The 19,348-nt window shown below is 54.2% G+C and overlaps 1 protein-coding gene across 3 annotated transcripts in view; it reads left to right on the top strand.

Moving 5' to 3' along the window:
- Positions 1–4,303, top strand: part of PTPRU (protein tyrosine phosphatase receptor type U) — a 57,793-nt gene extending 53,490 nt beyond the window's left edge. For all 3 annotated transcript variants that reach the window (XM_066564644.1, XM_066564642.1, XM_066564643.1), the window contains one exon: positions 1,496–4,303. In XM_066564644.1, the coding sequence (XP_066420741.1) occupies positions 1,496–1,558 (63 nt within the window). In that variant the 3' untranslated portion in view covers positions 1,559–4,303. The remainder of the gene's footprint in view (positions 1–1,495) is intronic.
- The last annotated feature ends 15,045 nt before the right edge of the window (positions 4,304–19,348 follow it).

Here is a 19,348-nt window from a genome sequence, read left to right as displayed (position 1 = left end):
AGAGGGAGGGGAGAGGGGAGCAGGGGGAGGGATGCAGATAATGGAAAGATGATGTGACAAGCATGAAGCCACCAGACCCATTGGGCTAAATTGCAAGGGTATTAAAAAAAGGTAACATTTCCCATCAGGATACCAGCCTCCTCCTGCCTCAAATGAACCTGAACTGGCTATTCTGGGAATCTCAATCTCCCAGAGTCACGGGGAGGCTGGATCCATGTAAGGAGCTCAGCCCAGCAGAGAGCACTTCCTGCTGCCTGCACCCCTTCCCCCTGTGTTTGCCCCGGGGGTTATTTTTATATGATGATAAATGGAAACAATCCCTTTCCTTAATCCAAAAAGCATTATGTGCTTTTAATCTGGGCTGCTGCAGCCTCCTCACTTTGAAGTCCCTCTCCCCCTCTGCCTGCTCCCACCTGGGATCCTGTGGCCGCCCACCCATGTGGGATAACAGGATTTTCGTGCCACTGCTCAGGTTCCAATCCCCATCCTGTGGCCAGGATCTGGGGACAGGAGCTCTGCCCTCTCCCTCCCTGCTCTCACACCCAGAGTGCCCCCACCTGATGTCCCAGTGCCTGTAGCAGCATCAAAATCCTGATTTGGTTGGGGTTTTGCTCTCCTGGGATGGGCACTGCCACGGTCAGAGCTCTCCTGAGGATTTTGTGCTGTCAGTTGTACGACAGTGGGAGAGCACAGGAACAGATCATGGACAGGAGATAGGGATGGATGAGCCTGCCCTCACAAGCCCCAGTTCAGGGATTTTTGTTTCAAAACCAGGAGTCAGCCACTCTGGGTTTTCCCTTTGTGCAGCTGACGGGGAGTGAACGGTGGGAGGATGCTGACATCATCCCTGGATGTCTCATGAAAAGATGGGAGAGGGAGCCTGGTCCTGCTGGACAAGAGAATTTATGATAAAGGAATGTCCTGGCAGAAAGGGTAGGGTATCTCCATCCACTCCAGCCATGGATATTTGCCTGGGTGCTCTCCCCTTTTCCAGCCTCTGCTGAACTCAGAAACAAAAACTCCTTGATTTCCTACCTAAGGCTTTGTTGTGGACACCTCTGACCCCAGACTCCATTGTTCCCACGTCTCTTCCATCATTTGACTGACACATGTCAGTCACTGAGGTGATTAAGTTGCTGAGCCCCAGTGCTGGTGGTACCTGGGGTGGTGAATAAAGGTATTTTCACAGTAAGGGGAGGTTGCAGTCCTGGTTCCTCCCTTGGGGCAGGTGACGGTGCTGTGTGTCCCCAAAATGCTGGATTTCAGTGTGTGTGGAGCTATTGGATCTGGGGCGCCATGCCCCTGCCCCAGCTGTGGGTGTTGCTTGCCAAGAGTGGAGTTTTCCTGGCTGCGGCTTCAGCAGAATTGTCAGGGGGCCCCAGGAGGCTGGCAGGTGTTTCCTGAGGGCTGTTGACACGTGTTTCTCCTTTCTCCTCACAACTTTGGGAAACAATTCCCTCCGGATCGTAACACCCTCTCTTCTCTCTCTGAACAGGAGCAGTACCATTTCTGCTACGACATAGCACTGGAATACCTGGAGTCCCTGGAGACCAGATAGCAACTGGCCCACGAGAGGGGCACAAGGGCTCGTGCAGGGCCGTGCCAGCCGCACTTCCCAGCTGGGCACTGTGTCCCTGCTCGGGGTGGGCAGGGAAACAGCAAAGGACCCACCAGGAAACTTGGGATCCAGGAAACAAAAGGACATGGAGATGTGTTGGCCACTCTCCATCTTCATCCTCTGCTCTCCATCTTCCCTCCCTGCCCTGGGCGTGTCCCAGTGGGTGGATCCCACAACTCAGCCGGTTCCTTGGAGTCACAGCCTGGGGTTGGTGCTGCTGGGTCTCTGCAGCTGCTGGAGAGGAGGCCAGGGAGGGGAGGAAGAGGAGGCCACGAGGAGCTGAGGCTGTTTCCCATCAGAGAAGGATGGACACTGGGAGATGTTGCTCTTTTGTGTGTGGTATTGAAGCTGCTCCTCGAGGAGCCCGGCGGCTGCTGGGGGTTTTCCCTTGATGGGGCTCACTCTGAGCCAGAGCAAAGGACCCCCAGGAGCTCCTGAGTTTCTGCCCCTTGGACCATGAGTTTGATCCTCTTTTAGTTCTGTGAGTCCTGACCCTTTGTGTATCCGGCCTTGGACAGACAGGGATGAGGGATGGGGGGCACTGGCCATGCAATGTCCCTCTGCAGGGACTGACCTGGACCCTCCTGGTGCTTTTGCAAAGTGTTGGAGGGGATCGTTCCCCAGCATCTCCACACCTTCCCCTCCATCTGCAGCAGTGAATTCTTCCTGATGTCCCACTGGCCCATGGGTCTGTTTTTAACCCTGCCTTTGTGCATCATTGCATTTGAAGCAAAATCCTCAAAATTCGGGTCCATCCCAAATACATCCTGGATGCCACCCCTGGGCAGTTGCTGGGCCTGGTGGGGCAGGAGGACGGATTTTGGGGTGGTGTTGGCTTGGGCTGAGCTGTGCCAAAGCCGTGGCTGTGTGTTGGGGCTGGACAGGGGAAGGTCCCCACACTCCTGTGCCACTGGGGCTGGTGGCTGAAGGTACCTGAGGTGTGTTAGTTCCATCCTGCTGCAGGTGGGTGTGAAATGGCACTTCTTCCATCTGATGTTGTGGTAATTCTGGGGATTCTACTCTCAGCCTGGTTGTAATAAAATAAATGGCCTTGGGAAGGTGCATCCAGAGGGATCCAGGTCTGGGAACTGAGGGGAGGTTGGTTCTGTCCTGAGGGCCAGGCAGAACCCTTCACCATCACTTTGGGGGGGGGATCAAGCAGAGCAGGTGAGAAGCTGTTCTCCAGATGCTGGAGGTTTCATGTGGGCAGACCTGTCCTTCATCCATCTGCCCCCTTCACCCCCATCTGTGTTCCCCCCATCCTCCTGCCATGCCTCCCCAGGGCAGGGGCAGCTTCCCTGCCCTGCCTGCCTGGGGCTGCCAAGCATTGCCCAGGGAATTCTCCCCAGGGAATTCTCCCCAGGGAATCATGAAGGCTGCACAGCTGAAATGGCCGGAGGAGCAAACCCAGGTGATGTTTCCATCCACCTTCCAAGGGGGAAAGAGAGCAGGAAGAGCCATCCCTGCCCTCTCTGCCCTTGGACAATGTGCCACTGCTGTGGTGATGGGGATTTCAGCACCATCCCAGACCCTTGGTTCTGCCACCTCCTCCCTGAGGAATTCACAGTCTGACAATAACTTATTCCAAGGGCTATATGACATCATTCCTTCCTTCTTTCCATCCCTGCTGTCTCATCTGCAGTGTGCCCATTCTGTCTTGTCACCAAAAGGTCTTTTTTACCCCCAAATGGTCCAGTAAAACCAGTACCTGACTACACCAGTACTCACACTGGGATAAATCTGTGTCCTTTTCCCAGTCCCCATCTCTCCATAGACCTGCCTGTGCTGTCCTAGGGAAGGTGCTGCATGCTGGGTGCAGAAATGGTTTGGTTTTTTATGAAAATGGCTGAGCTGAGCCTCCAAAATCCCTGGGAATGGGATGGGATGCTCTGGGGGCTGCCCAGCCCTGGAGCTGGAGGGATGCTGCTGCCTGGGCCACCCACATCCTGCCTGTGGTCCAGAGGGAGGGAGCATCCCACAGGGCTCTGCAGGTAAAGTATTGCCAGAAAGAGGATAAGGAGGAGGGTTGAAACCCCACTTAGTCCTTCAGAGACAACAGAGACTGGAGGAGTTGTATATATGTTTTAAAATCAAGAGTTTTTCCTTTTTATTTTATTTTGATACCTCCTTGCTGGGTGTCTCTGGGTTTTTAGGGCATCTCTGGTGAAGGGCAGATTTTGAAATCCAAGTGCTATAAAACCCAGCCCATCTCCAACTCCTACTGACATGCTCCTCTGACATGAGGCAAGGACATCTTGTACATAGAAATCTATATATAGAAATCTATATATAAAAATATAAATACTGTTCTTAAGATGGATAATGTTTATTGGTATTACAGATTGGAGTGGTGCTTTTTTTTTTTAATAAAAACAAAACAAAAAAAAAAGGAAAAAATTAAAACCCAAGAAAAACACCAAATTGGAACAGTTTTGTCTATATGCAGTCAAAGTGATCCTAAAAGCTGGCAGCATCCCAGAGCTGGTGCCAAAGGGACTTGGGACCATGAGGCAGCTCCACCATGGATGAGGATGGAGCATTGGGACCGAGGGAGGGACGTGTCTGATGTGGATTGTACCACACACATCCAGCTGTTGTTAATGGTTTTTTTATTATTTTGTTATTATATTATTTTTGGCTTTCTTTCAAGAAAATTAGTTGCATAAATAAATGTTCCAAATTTGTGATGGCCTCTGGAGTTCTTTCCTGGCTCTGAGCTGGGAGCTGTGATGTGGGGAGCCCTGAGGTGCAGAAGAAGCCTCTCTCTCAGCCCTATCTTTTAAAGGGTATTTTTGGGAATAGATTTGCAGGGCCAGGTTCCTACAAAGCCCCCATGGCACAGAGGAGATGGGGTTGCCTTGTGCTTGCAGAGCTTTGCTGTTGGTGCCCTCCTGGAGATCTCAGACTGGGCAGGGGTCACCAGCCACCCTGGCTGCCCACAGCTCCTGCTGGAAGAGGTGGTGTGGAGGAAAAAGAGCATCAGAGCATTTCCCAGCTGGAAAATGAAATCCTGTTGTAAGAAGAGCCTTCAGGAAAAGTTCCTGTGTTGTCTTCAGTGATTTATTTATTACGAAGCAGCCTTCAGTTAAATGTGTTGTGATATGAAACACTTCCAGTAACACTTGAGTCTTAATTTAATGGAGACCAAGGAAAAAAATCTAATTGACTTGTCAGGATTGTTTTTCATCTTTAATTAAGGCTCGTGAAGGAAGCAGTAATTACACTTTACTGATAAATAATAAAAATGGGGATCATGAAAATTAAAACCAAGTCCTGCCCTTGGGAAGGGCTCTGGGTGTGTGGGTCCAGCCCTGGCAGGGTGTCCGTGGGGCTCAGCTCTGTGTCCCCAGGGCTGTCCTTGAGGGCAGGGTGGGCTCAGACTGGTCTGAAGAGAGAGACAGCAGCTGCTCCCAGCAGGAACCGAGAATTGTGGCTGGTTAAGGTAAAAATGGGAGCAGTTCTGTGGGGACAAGGGTGGTGGCCACTGGGTTTGGTGGTTCTCTGTGGCCCCAGGAGCTCAGGGGTGTGGGTGGCATCAGTGTCCTTCCTTACTTCGTTCCTGCATCTTTTGGAAGAGGCACGGACAGCCCAGAGAGCCAACAGGGCCCCAGAGCCAGGACAGGAGCAGAAGTTCAGGTGCTCATCCTGTGGTGATGTGCTGTGGAGATGTCCTTCTGTCCCCCCTCGGATTCATCAGTGTCCTGGTGAGTGACTTGTTGGGGGTAGCTGGGGACGGGATGGGATGGAATGGAATGGAATGGAATGGAATGGAATGGAATGGAATAGGATGGGATGGGACCCCTGTCCCTGTTTTGCAGAGCCAGGAGAGCTTGGCATGGGCATGGCTTGAGGCACTTGGGTCCTGCTGCTGCTCTGCCAGGCCTGGATGGATCAGAGCCACTCAAAGGGAGCACTTTGCATGTCAATAACCAATCCAAATACGTGTCCAGTGCTCAACTCTTGGCTCTTGGCAATTGCTTACCAGCTCAATGCCTCCTTTGTGCTGTTATCTGCAGCACACATGCCTAGTAGAGCTGCTAATAATTTCCCTAAGCCAATGTCATGGTATTGTTGGAGGTGACCTGGATATTCTCATTCCATCCACTGGCTCTTTCCCTAATCCTGGCTGACAGACAGCACTGGAAGTGTTGGGGAGTTCAGCTCCTGCCCAGGGGGTGTCCAGCAGTTGCTACAGAGGTGGCAGGTGGGAACCCCTGTCCCATCCCTCTCCACCTGCCCAGAGGGGCTGGTGTTCCCAGAGGATGCTCAGCTTTGTCCTGACTGCCCCCACCATGGCCATCCTGCCCCTGGAGAGCCCCAGAACCTCTGCAGGACACAGGGAGTGTTGTCAGGAGGGTGCCCAGACCTCACCCAGCCAGGCCCGAGGCTGTCAGAGGAATGGTGGGCAGGGATTCCTCTTCCTCTCTTCCTTCAGGAGAAGCCAGACCCTTCCCAGGGTGGGGGTCCCGCCTGGAGCCCCCATCCCTGTCCCTCCAAGCAGCTCATGGCACTTCAGCCCTCTCAAGTTTGGGCTTGTTCCTTTTGCTGTGGCATTTTGGAACCTGCCTTGAGCCAAGGGGCAGGCCAGAGGCAGGGCTGAGGGAGGCTGTGTTAAACCTGCTGATTAACCTGGCAGATGAATTCATTAACATGAAACCAAATTCAATTAATGCCAGTGGCCCATTTATCACCTGGGATCTCCCTGCAAGGCCAAGAGCTGCCGTGGCTTGGGCTGGGCTCATCCTCACCCCCGCTCTGATCCCTGTCCTGCAGAGCCCTGTGGGGCTGCCCACGCCTGCCTGGATAGAACGGGACAAACCCAGCCCAGCTGGGCCTGGGGCTGGAACAGGACAAACCCAGCCCACGCCTGCCTGGATGGAATGGGACAAACCCAGCCCAGCTGGGCCTGGGGCTGGAACAGGACAAACCCAGCCCACACCTGCCTGGATGGAACGGGACAAAGCCAGCCCAGCTGGGCCTGGGGCTGGAACAGGACAAACCCAGCCCACGCCTGCCTGGATAGAACGGGACAAACCCAGCCCAGCTGGGCCTGGGGCTGGGCCATGCCCTGTCCCTCCTTGCTGGGTTTGTTTTTGGGGCACAGGCATGGGCAGGGCTGGCTGGGGGGGATGACCCTGTTCCCATGGGCAGCCCAGGGCTCTTCATCCACAGTGGGCACAGGGAGCGGAGGCTGCAGAGCCCCATGCAGGGATGTGCCCATCTCCTCAAGCCATGGCACTGCACTCCCCAGAGACTTCCCACCTCTCCAATGCTCCAAGTCCTGTAGGAGAATTTGTTTAAGCAGCTTTAACTGGGCTGTAATCTCTATGCTGCTCATGTCAACTCTAAATGTTCCATCCAAAGGCTCAATGGGAAGAATTTGTATTTTTAAATAAATATTTCCTCACGGTGTGCAAAATATCTAATCATGTATTTATCCTTAAGTACTTCCAAAAGTCAACATAATTATTCCAGTCCCATTAAGTTTAATTTGCAGTAAATTATGCATTTAGCTTTAAGTTGAGGTTGTTGGTTAGAGTCAAGATAAAGCTCCTGCTATTTATAAAGCAGTATTTCAGCACGGATACAAAACACAAATGCTTGGACAAGAAAATCCTGCTCTGGAAGTTTGGGGAGAATTTCAAATAAGGAGGTTAACAAAAATATCTGTAGAGTGTCTAATCACAGATGTGTGAGCACACTCAGTCAACTAAAATGAACTCCAAAACAGCTCCTGGAGGGCTGGGCTGCCAAAACAATTTTCCTCTAGCTAAAAACTTTAATTTTTTTTTTTTCCAGGACATGGTTTGGAAAAACAAATTAATCATTTAACTTTCCTCTGCGTGTCATGTCTTTGAGGTTCACAGGACAGGGAAGGTGTTCCTGCTGGAAGAGGTGGAACAGTTTTAACCTGTGATTTTCCTGTGGTCATAGGTGTCTCTGCAGATTAACAGCAGCAGGGAATTATCTCCCCCTTTCTGAGCTGCCTGGGGTCCATAGGGCATCTCTGATGGACACGATGGGAGCTCAGTCAGCCCTTCCACGTCAATGGCTCTGCACCCAGGTCTCCATGTGCCAGACCCTCTGCATTTCAGGGTCAATGGCCAAGTGATAATTTTTTTACAGTCCCAGGAGGTGAAGAAAGTGATGGGAGGACTTTCAATCCCAGAGAAACTGTGTTGGTGGAGCCAGTGGACTGAGAAATGCCCCCTGGAGTTTCTTGGCATCTCTGACCTGCTGGTGGGCTGGGGATGTTCCTTCAGGTAAGGCAAGAGTGGAGTTTGCCAGTGGTTCCTTGTGCACATTCTGGAGAAGATCTCTCAGTGCTGCGCCTCTCCCTTCCTAAACCCAGCCTGACTTTACCTGAGCTGCAGTGCTTGGGCTGCTCCCCTGCGTGTGGCATCCTCGGGAAGGGCTGAGAGCAGCCCCTGTGCTGGGCAGAGCATCTCCCTGCACTCCTGCCACCCTGGCGATGATGATGCTGTGTCCCCCTGCCCTGCCCTGCCCTGCCCTGCCCTGCTGGGCTCTGGCAGAGCTCCTGGGCAAGGATAGTGCAGTGCCAGAGGCAGGGCTCACTCAGGGCACTCTTACTGCTGCTGCTGCTGCCCATGCAGAGGGCTCAGCTGGGCGCTGGAGCTGCCAGAACTCTACAGAGGAGGCAGAGAGCTGGCTCTGGACGTGGCTGCCTGTCCCCCTGGTCACAGTGGCCGCAGTGGTGCCAGGTCAGAGCCTCTGTCCCCTGATGGCCCAGCACAGGAACAGCACAGGAACAGCACAGGAACAGCTCGGGTGCTGCCCGTTGGTCCAGCTCTCACCATTCCAGAAGGGATCGTGTTTCAAACAGCACAAAAAGGGAGTTTGGAGCAGCTCATCTCTCCCTGCTCCACGGGACACTTGATGAGGTTTTAACAGGGATTGGCTGATTCTGCATCTCCAGGATTTCTGTTTTTACAAAATCAGATTGATTAGAAATGTCTGGCTGGGAACTAGGTCCCATAGCCTGATTTTTTCCTCAGGATTTACACCAAGAAGTGTCTAGGTCATGGCAGGGAGGCTGGATGGCTTTGGGAAGGGCTGGGATGGGGAAGGCTGTCCCTGAGGATGTGCTGGTGGCTCTGCAGACCCCAGGGAATTTACTGGTTCTGGCAATGGAGGCTGTTGGGGTGGGATTCAGCAAGTTTTTTGCTCCTGGGAAGGATTAGAAAGTGTAAGAGCTTTTCCTATGTAGGCCTGGACATCCTGCTGTACATCCACCCCAGCTTCCCTGGATCTCCCTTCTACCTCCCCTGCAGCTCACTCTGTGGAGGTGGAAGAGCACCAGGGGGTCAGGCAGGAGCCTCCTCTGAAACAGGGACTGAAGCACTGAAATGTAGAAAGTTTTCCAGAATCATTTCACAGCAAATTTCACACCTTGATTTGGTTTGGGTTTGGTTTGTACTTTTTTTTCCCTTATTTTTAAGTTTATTTTAACTTTTTTTAAAGGAGGACATATTTTACCCTGTCAGAATTTTTTCCTGACTTGCCACTAGAGACCAAACCCTTCTGGGCATCTCTCCAAGCACCCTTCCTGAGCCAGCCCCTGGGTCCTGTCTCTACAGCTGTCATGGGGATCTCCCACCCAAGCTCCAGAGATGCTGCCTGAGCACAGTAATCCATGTGCTGCCCCTGCCAGAGCAAATGGGGACTCTGGGAATGTGCTCATGCAGGAGAGCACGGCCATGGCCCCTTCCAGGGATGTGGTTTAGTGGTGGATTTGGCAGTGCCAGGTTCATGGTTGGACTTGATGATCTTAGAATCCTTAATCGTGGAATGGTTTGGGCTGGAAGGACCTTAAAGCACCCAGTGCCACCCCTGCCATGGCAGGGACACCTCCCACTGTGCCAGGTGCTCCCAACCCCAATGTCCAGCCTGGCCTTGGGCACTGCCCGGGATCCAGGGTGGGATGGGTCCCACAGCTGCTCTGGGCACCCTGTTCCCCCTTTTCTTACAGGTCTTTTCCAGCCTGAATGACTCTGTGGTTCCATGGCTGTGATTCCCAGCTCCCCAGGGCTGTTTGCAGGCACAGCCCAGCCCCAGCCCCTGCCCCAAGGTGCTGCAGGGAAATGGGGCCAGGAGGAGGCTGGGGAAGCCGAGAGGAAATGTTGCATCCAAGGCCATGAAACATCCAGGAGTTCCACAGTGAGGGGTTGCAGGGGATCTCCAGACCGGGGCAATGCCAAGGTATGAACTTCCCATCAAATCATGCTCCCCATTTTGCTTTCTCTTTCCTGGGAGCTCTCAGAGGCCATTAAAGGAAGCAGGAGATGTTTGCAAGGTTAAGAGACTCGGTGTCTCAACTCACCAGAAGGTCTGCAGTAATTTACAGCTGCAGGCAGCCAGTGCTCTTCATGGGGGGAAGGGAAATGCAATTTAAGAGAACACAAATAAATAAGAGTCCGCAGCAGCCAACACTCTCTGATTTAATCCCAGCCCACGAGAAAGATTTATTCTGTTATCTGACAGTTTGATCACTCCAGGAATCCCATAGGTCAACCCATATCTACTGTTATTATCTCTGGGCTGTTTCCACCGAGATGCGCAGGGAAGATTTGTTAAAGAAATGAACTGAGAAGGGCATTGATAGGAGTGTAATGGATGGACCCCCCGGGACCCCTGTCCTGGAGGGAACTCCAGCGATGCTGCTCCATGGCCTGGGTGGGCTGGGGATGGACAGGAGCCCCTGGGCTCCCTCAGAACTGCAGAGCTGGAGATCCCACTTGGTCATCCCAGGGTCAGAACTGCAGAGCTGCAGATCCCACTTGGTCATCCCAGGGTCAGAACTGCAGAGCTGGAGATCCCACTTGGTCATCCCAGGGTCAGAACTGCAGAGCTGCAGATCCCAGTTGTTCATCTTGGAGGCGGCTGCGTGGAGTTGCTCTGGGAGGAACTGGAGGATCTTTCCATTGGGAAAAGCCTTGTGTGACACCAGTGCCAAGGGCCTGGAATTCCTGGGAGCCATGCAGGTGCTGGTGGGAGGATTTGCTGCTCTCGATGCCTCTTGCCTTGATGCCAGAAAAGGCTCTGTGGGAAGAACCCCTTTAAAACCCCAGGGAATAAAATGTACAGGCTAGAAGCTTGGGGGGCACCTGGCCCCTGAGTCCCACCCTGTGGCTCTCCCTTTCACCCTTCCCAAACTCCCTGTCCCCTCTCTTCCACCTGTCTGGGAGGAGCCACCAAAAACACCCTCTGTGACACTTCTTTGCCAATTTGGATTATTTTCTGCAAATTAATCCTTTCTCAGCTCTTCTCCACTTCTTCCCTCACTAATAATTTCCCAGTGCAGCGTGTGCTTTTTGCTGTCTGGGCTGCCTGGGAATGGCACCAAGGAGCCACAGGAAGCTCTCCCACGCAGTCAGGCACGTAGCCACAGAGACATATGCAGGGGGAAGTGCAGCCTGTTCCAACAAACAGCCAGAGTGCAGAGACACAAACACACACAAATAAACAGGTTCACACCCCCAGTGCACCTGAAATGCGTCCACACAGGCAGATGCTTTAGTGGGCCTGGCTGGAGCCACTCAGAGTCACAAAAATGCAGGTGGAAGGGCAGAATTCCCCCTTCCCTGCTCCCACAGCAAGAGAAAATGCAAGGCTGGGACACAAATACCTTGAATTCCCTGCATTGGCTGCCCTGGTGCCAGACCATTTGGCAAAGGTCCCTCTTGGTTCGAGTTTCTCTGCTGAAATCAAATCTTGCCAAGCTCCAGAAGCTGCGGTTGTTTGCAAACCTGTCCTTGCCCAATTTCATGCCTTTCACAGGCTTTTTCACTTGGAGAAAGGCTGGCCTAAGGCTGCACAAGGGTGGGCAGGAAACTGCTGGCCCAGGAGAGCGTGTGGGATGGGTAGATGGAAGCCTAATTAGTGGCATTGCTTTAATTGAGCACAGGAAGGGGTTGGAGATTGCATTTTCTGTGGGAAAATGTTGTTTTCCTTTTGATCCAAGGTTTCTCTAGCGTTAACTAAATACTGCTGATAGCCTGGCTGGCTCTGTGCCCCATGCCAAGAGGGGAAGGTGTTTGACTTGGCTCCAAAAGGAGAGATTTTGCAAGGAAAAGTGAGTTAGGGTCTTTCCCCTGGGATGATACCCAGGGGTGGGAGCAGAGGGATTTGGACACTGCCCACCTGGGAGCTGGGCTTTGCTTCAGCTGTGAGTGCTGTGGGACCCCAAAATGTCGATGTTTCATAGGGAAAAGAGAAAAAATTCTGAATGTGCCTGCAAAGGAAGGAGCAAGGCTCGGAAAAGATCAGGCCAGTGCTTTTAATTTTTATTTTTTCATTCTGTAATTCTACACGTTTCCCCCTGAGGAGCTCACAGAGCTCTGTTGACATTGGCTCTTTGGGCAAGAGGGAGGTTTGTGTCAGACCTCAAAGCATTTTTTAATCAAAATAAAAAGTAGCATCAAAAGGGGAATAACAGAACCCTGTGAGTGTTGAAACCTGATGTTTCCTGGTCCTTCCCCCACCTCCCAAACCCAAACAGGTTTAGCAGAGCTTGGAGAGCATTTCCAAGGGAGCTCTGTGGGCTGACCCCAGTGCCTGTGCACAGATCCTTCCTGAGCCCAGCATTTCCCACTCGGTGCCAGGGCTGCTGCTCCTGCTGCAGCTCAGGGAGGTGCTGGAGCCCCCATCCCAGGGGGACCTAACACAGCTGTGGCTGCAGAAATCTGGGAGAAGGCTTGGCTTGGCACGGCACTGATGGCTTCATGGTTGGACTTGATATTAAAGACTTTTTCCTGCCAAAATCTTTCTGTGCTCCTCCCCCTGGGCTGGACAAGCCGTGCTGGCTGTGCCTCACCTGCTGCTTGTTTGCACCCAGGGGCGCTGCCTGTGCCCGGCTCTGCTGCAGCTGCCCTGGCTGTGGCTCCGGCTGTGGTTGTGGCTGTGGCTGTGGCTGTGGCTGTGGCTGTGGCTGTGGCTGTGGCTGTGGATGTGGCTGTGGCTGTGGTTGTGGCTGTGGCTGTGGCTGTGGCTGTGGCTGTGGTTGTGCTGTGGCTCTGGCTGTGGCTCTGGCTCTGGCTCTGGCTGTGGCTGTGGCTGTGGTTGTGCTGTGGCTCTGGCTGTGGCTCTGGCTCTGGCTGTGGCTGTGGCTGTGGCTCTGGCTCTGGCTCTGGCTGTGGTTGTGCTGTGGCTGTGGCTCTGGCTGTGGTTGTGCTGTGGTTGTGCTGTGGCTCTGGCTCTGGCTGTGGTTGTGCTGTGGTTGTGCTGTGGCTCTGGCTCTGGCTGTGGTTGTGCTGTGGCTGTGGCTCTGGCTGTGGCTGTGGTTGTGCTGTGGCTCTGGCTGTGGCTGTGGCTGTGGCTCTGGCTCTGGCTCTGGCTGTGGCTCTGGCTCTGGCTCTGGCTGTGGCTGTGGCTGTGGTTGTACTGTGGCTCTGGCTGTGGCTCTGGCTGTGGCTGTGGCTCTGGCTCTGGCTGTGGCTGTGGCTCTGGCTCTGGCTCTGGCTCTGGCTGTGGTTGTGCTGTGGCTGTGGCTCTGGCTGTGGTTGTGCTGTGGTTGTGCTGTGGCTCTGGCTCTGGCTGTGGTTGTGCTGTGGTTGTGCTGTGGCTCTGGCTGTGGCTGTGGTTGTGCTGTGGCTGTGGCTCTGGCTGTGGCTGTGGTTGTGGTTGTGCTGTGGCTCTGGCTCTGGCTCTGGCTGTGGCTGTGGTTGCGCTGTGGCTCTGGCTGTGGCTCTGGCTGAGCTCACAGGGCCCTGGCCAGGAGCTGGCAGTGGTGGTGGGGTGTCTCAATCAGCCAGCACTGACCTGCAGCTCTTTCTCTTCTCCTTTATCATCTGCTCCCTGCAGGTGATGGCCTCGCCAGAGCCTCTGCCAGGCCAGGCAGGGGTGCTGCTCAGGGACACCCTGCAGGGCAGGAAATGCTGCTGTGCCCCAGCCAAGGCCAGGCAGGGCTCAGGGGGGAGGAGGCTCCGAGGGCTCTGCTCAGGGCAGCAGGAGAGATGCTCTGCTTGGAGCTGAGCTCAGTTTCTTCCTTTAATTTCCCCTCCTGACGTTTCCCTCCTCACCTCTCAGGCTCTCTGTGGGGCACCTTGCTGCCTGTGAGGTGCACTCCATGCAGTCCTGAGCTCAGCAAAAGGAAAAGCACTGACTGCCCAAAGTTCTGAGTAAACACTGGCAGTGTTCAGCTTTTCCAGTGCCTGGAGCTGGCTGGGCTCCCCTGTGGCATGACCCTGCTTGCTGCTCCCAGCCTGGATGTGCCAAGGGACGCCACCCCCTGGCACAAAGTCTGGGGGCCCCAAACCCTGGTCAGGTGTTCCCAGACCCTCGGGATAAAGAGCAGGTGTCATCTCAGGAGCAAAATCTGCCTGGAGTGTGGGGCTGTGGTTTGGCTCTGTCCTCGGGGCTGTGTCACCTGGGGAGGGGACAGTGTGGGGCTGTGCCAGCAGCAGGGAAACAGCCCAGGTGCTCACCCAGAGCCAGGACTTGGTGCCCAACACTTAATGAGAGTCCAAGGAATTAAATTCTTTCCAAAAATGGTGTTCAAGGCTCAGGCTGTTCCCATGTGAGAGCGTTCTGCTGATGCCAAGGAACAGCTTGGCAGGGATGGACCTGTGTGCCCTGCCCAGGGTGGGCAGGACCAGCTCCCTCCAGGTCAGGCTCTGTCCTGCTGCACTTGGGGCTGCTCTGGCCAGGAAATGTCTCCAGTTCCACTTCCAAACTGTCCTGGGGTTTTTGCAGAGGTGGCTGTGTCAGGAGGATGACCTGGACAGTGGAAAATCCAATCCCTCAGACTTCCTTCGCCCTTCCATGCCTCTTGTGCCAGCAATGCCCACATCACATGCCCAGCAGGGGCAGGGCTGGGGCAGGATTGGGGCAGGGCTGGGGCAGGATTGGGGCAGGGCTGAAGCAGGATTGGGGCAGGGTTGGGGCAGGATTGGGGCAGGATTGGGGCAGGGCTGGGGCAGGATTGGGGCAGGGTTGGGGCAGGGTTTGGGCAGGGCTGGGGCAGGGTTAGAACAGACTTGGAGCAGGGTTTGGGCAGGGTTTGGGCAGGGCTGGGACAGGGTTAGAACAGGCTTGGAGCAGGGCTGTGTGTGCTGGCATCGGAACCGAGGCACGGGGGGGACGACAGAAGGGTTTAATGAGGGTTTGAAAGAAACATCTTGTAAACTTTGGAGCAAAGGAACTGCAGTTTGATTTGAACATGTTTGCTTGGCAGGGGCTGCCCGGGCCCCTGCTGCTGCTGCTGCTTTTACTGGTGCTAATTAGGCAGATTTCCATCCTGCCAGTCACAGGCAAGTGGCTCCTCTGGTGAGTCCCAGCAGGGCCAGCATCCCCCTGCCAGTGCCTGAGGGGTCACTGTGTTCCCTGCCAGCCCTGGCTGGAGATGGCTCATGGCCTGGGGACAGCTCTGGTGGCAGCTGGGCCCCCTGGGATGGTGACACAGCAGTCCTGGCTGGGTGCCTGCTGGGGCAAAGCATTGAGGGTGCTGATGGACGATGCTGCCAAAGCCCTGGGACCACCCCCCAGGCAGCCAGAGGACCCTGCCTTGCCCAGAGCCCCCAGGCTGGTGCAGAGCACCCCAAGGCTTTCACAATGATGTGGTGGCCCAGAACAGGAGCACTTAGAGACCTTTACAAGCTTGGGACTAATCCCACTCACACTGGACTCATCCCACAGGCACTTTCCCTTCCACTGCCACCATCTGCTTCTTCTAAAGCTTGATAGATATTTCCTCTCCCCTTCCCTCCTCCTCCTTTTAGGCAAAACCCTGCAATAACCCAAACATCTGCAATAACACCTCCCCTCACCCCAAAAGCACTTTCCATTTTCTTTTTCCCTGGCACAGCTCCACTGCCAGGGTGGCTGTTTGGGGACAAGCGGGGACAGTGGAGGGAAGTGACACTGCTCTGCCTGTGCCACACCTGTCCCAAAGCTGTCGTGGCCCTTCTGCAGGCTGTTTCCTGGTGTCTCCACACCAGCAGTGCACAGGGGATCCCTCGCTGGGGTCGCCAGGGTAATCCATCCATTGCTTTAATGTTTGTGGGGAGACAGGTCCCTCTTAATCTATGAGAGTGTCATTAAAAGGGAAAATGTTTGCTTCCAGGGCCTCACTGGCCTTTCTGAACTACATAAAAATGTAATCAGCAGCTGCCCTGGGGTTTTAACCCTTTTTTGATGCACAGTTCTGTATCCACAGAAGTGGCAGCAGATCTAGAGGGAAGGGCCTGATAAAGAAATCAGGCAGGAAAAGCCCAAATGTGGTGTCTGAGTGCCTTTTGTGGACCTGCTGCTGCTGCTGCTGCAATGGAGCAGGCGAGGGCCTCACAAGATGCTTTGGGATCTGCAGGCAAAATGTTGGTATTTCAGCCAACATTCCTCATGTCCAAAGCCTAGAGATGGCATGGCCTCCCCAGTTTGGGTTCCACCCTCTCTGGGACACCCAGGTTTTCCAGGCTGGAAACAGCCCAGCCCACAGTGGCAGATGGGGTTTGGAGAGGCTCCATCCAAGCAGCCCCTGCACCCAGGGGTGCCATCAGCCCCTGCCAGAGCCCTGCGGACACACGGGGTCAGGCCTGGGATACGCTGGTCCCACCGGCCCTGGGGTCCCTGGGACTGTCATCACTGCCTCTGTTTGTCACCCTGGCACGCTGTGGGCAGCAGCAGGGCCGGCTCAGGGCTTTGTTCCCATGGGCATGGCAAACTCCAGAAACACAGATGTCAGCCCAGGGATGCTGCATTTCCACCCTGCCTGATGCTCCTGCAGGCACAGCACTCTGTGCTTTTCTTGTCTCTTGAGATCATGAACTCTGCAGAACTCCTCTGTGTGGTGCAAAGGGGGCACTCAGCCATGGGGACCTGCAGCAGGAACCAAGTCCTGACAGTGTGTGAGGGTCTGGCTGGCTGAAGCACCCCCTTTACATCCAAACAGGCAGAGCAATCCCCCCAGAGACCCCAAAAAGGAGCTTGGTGCAGGTTGTGTACTCCTAGTGTGAGTTAAACTGGAATTAGAGAGCTGCAAGTGTGGCTCTGCTGGAATAACTGGGCAAGGTCTGGAGTCTAGGTTTGACAGCGAGACCACAGCCAGACACAGAAGTAAGAGCAGTAAGAGCCACAACCTCACATAATCTTTTAGGTTGAAAAATCCCTCTGAGATAGAGTCAAACACTTCCAAACCCACCACTGGCCTGTCCCCAAGTGCCACATCCACATGGCTTTAAAATCTCTCCCAAGTTCATTAATGCACAAGTTCTTGCCAAAGCAAAGGTCTTCCCCATGCAGACTTTTAGGAGTGCTGGGGGTAGGACGGTGGAGATGGATGGAGAGCAGAGATCTCTGCAGCCAGGGCTGGAACTTGGGGTTTATTGCAAAGGGCCTGGGTGCAGGGCCCTGCTGGGAGCTGCCAGCCACAGCTCAGAGCAGGCCTGAGAGAAGAGAGGGGGAGAGAGGGTGAGAGAGTGAGAGTGCAAGGTTCCTGCCACAATGCAATAAATCTTCTTCTGTGCTGAATATTCTAATTCTCACTAACCAATCTCATACAAGATACAAATCCTACAGCATTTCCATATAGCCTATAGGAATCATTCCATTACCACACTGGGTTACATTTTAAACCCTAAAAACTCCTCTTTGGGCCCCTTCTGCCAAGCTGGCAGGGTCTGCTCTGAGCCTTGGGCCTGTCTGCAGGCAGAGGGGATTGTTTGATCAAAAGGGGATAACCTTCAGCTGGCCATGCCATTGTTTTCCAGTTGTTCAGGAACTGAGGGATCTCAAAGCTTGCTTTCATTTCACTTTCGCTTATAGTTTCCATATTCTCAAAATCTTTTCCCAGGCAATCATATTGATAAGGCTTTCCTGTTTCATCTTCCCCATGCAGACTCTTTTGGCAGCCTGGCCGTGTCCGTGGCAGCCCGGGGATGGCCCAGGCTGTCCCTGTGCCACGCAGGGACAGGATGGGACACGGTGGACACTCCGGCCGTGGCTCTGCTCTGCTCCGGGGCGCGGGCAGCGCTTGGAGCTCCACCTATTGCTGCTCATGGCATGTGGTTGGACTCGTGTAAAACGGGCATTTATGGAGCTCCTCGCACGTGTGAGCAGGAACACGGAGTAAATCAGGAGTTACTTGCTTTTCCCAGTAATGCAGGGAAGATGAACGCTGTGGAGAGTGACTGCTGGCTTTCGGGCACAGCTTTTGCTGCTCAGGCTGAACTCCCATTTGCAGTCAGGGTTTTTCCATTCCCAGCAGCTGCTTCATTCCCCTCCCGGGTCCTGTGCCCGCTCAGCTGTCACAGGTCCCATCCCGCCAGCCGGGCTCGGAGCTGCTCCCTGGGCTGCAGCTCTCCCTCAGCTCTTGCAGAAACAACTTCGGCCGCGGGAAGGATGCCCCAGAGGGGAACACCAAAGAGCCTGAGCCTGCCTGGCCTCGAGGGCTATTCCTGCGTGCTCTGGGGGAGCCCCGAGTCCGGCACAGCCTCATCACCTTCCCCGAGACCCGCAGGGCAGCTCCTCTGCGTCCCCGAGCGCCTCACTCCCCACTGAGAGCACTTAATTACCTTTAATTACCCCTGACTTGGCTTTAAGTGTTCCCCAATAACACATCCTGATTAGGGAAGGAGGAGCATATCCTGCCAGCGCTGCAACACCCTGAACTTTTCTTCCCTGGATTCAGTTTTCAAGGTGGAATTTTGGTGGGTTTGTGTCTGTGCTGGCATCCCCTGGTCACTGGGAGCATCTCTCCAGTGCAGGCTCAGCCTCAGCCTCAGCAGCTCGGCGGCTGCTACTCCAGAGGCTGGGGAGGAGATGGAGATGGAGATGGATTATCCAACGTTCTGCAGCAGGCTGGGACAGCTGCCATGGGACCTGTCCCTCCTGAGCTCCATCCTGCCCAGACCCCTTCTAGATCCTTCTGCCCTCTCTGTCACTCCTGTGGTTTTTCTCTTTTCTCTCCATACATTGATATAATGGGGTGAAATTAAGCATCAGGAAGGAAAAAAAATTCTAATGGCAAAATCTGTTAGACCATGGAATAATCTTCTAGGGGAAATGTGGGAGCATTATTACGTCAGTCATTTACAGCTGGGCTGGGCAGAAACACTGGGAAAGAAAATACTGGGGGAAATGCTGTAGATGCAAGAGTGCCTGGGTTTAAGAGGGCTCTTGTACTGGGAGATGTCTGACCTTGTGTATCCTGAGATGCCAGGGCATGCTGAGAGGTGGGAAATCCACTGTTAACGAGGGGCTGCTCTGTGATAAGGAGGTGAGATTTCTCATAGCCCCAGGTACCACAGTGTTTAAAGGAATCCCAGCTGCCTGGGTCTGCCAGCTCACCTGTGGGTTGCCCAGCTCGGTATCCAGCCTTTATTTTTATGGAAAATCGACAGTTAGGAATTGAAGGCTGATTTTAGCTGCTGACATTTATTGCTGATATAAAATGCGATCTCTCCTCTCCTCGGGCCGTGCAAACACAGCTCCTGCAGGACTCCCTGAGGGGCGCTGGGCTGGCAGAGCTGGGCTGGCAGGGCTGGAGCCTTTGTGCCGTTGTTAGGGGAGATCAGAGATAAGTTCCTGCTCCCAGAACTACTCCAGTGCTGGCCACTTCCATCCCGCAGGAATCCCTCCTGCTCCTTCCCTGCCCCTGAGAGCTCCGGGGCTGCTCAGGGGCTGCTCCCTCCCCAAATGCTTTGGGATTATCCGAGGTGGACATGCACAGCCAGGCACAGGCAAACAAACCCTCGCAGCCCCTCTGCAGAGCCCTTG

The sequence above is a fragment of the Molothrus aeneus genome, chromosome 23 (genome assembly GCF_037042795.1).
Source record: "Molothrus aeneus isolate 106 chromosome 23, BPBGC_Maene_1.0, whole genome shotgun sequence".
Lineage (NCBI taxonomy): Eukaryota > Metazoa > Chordata > Aves > Passeriformes > Icteridae > Molothrus > Molothrus aeneus.
This window is presented reverse-complemented; position numbering and strand designations above follow the sequence as displayed.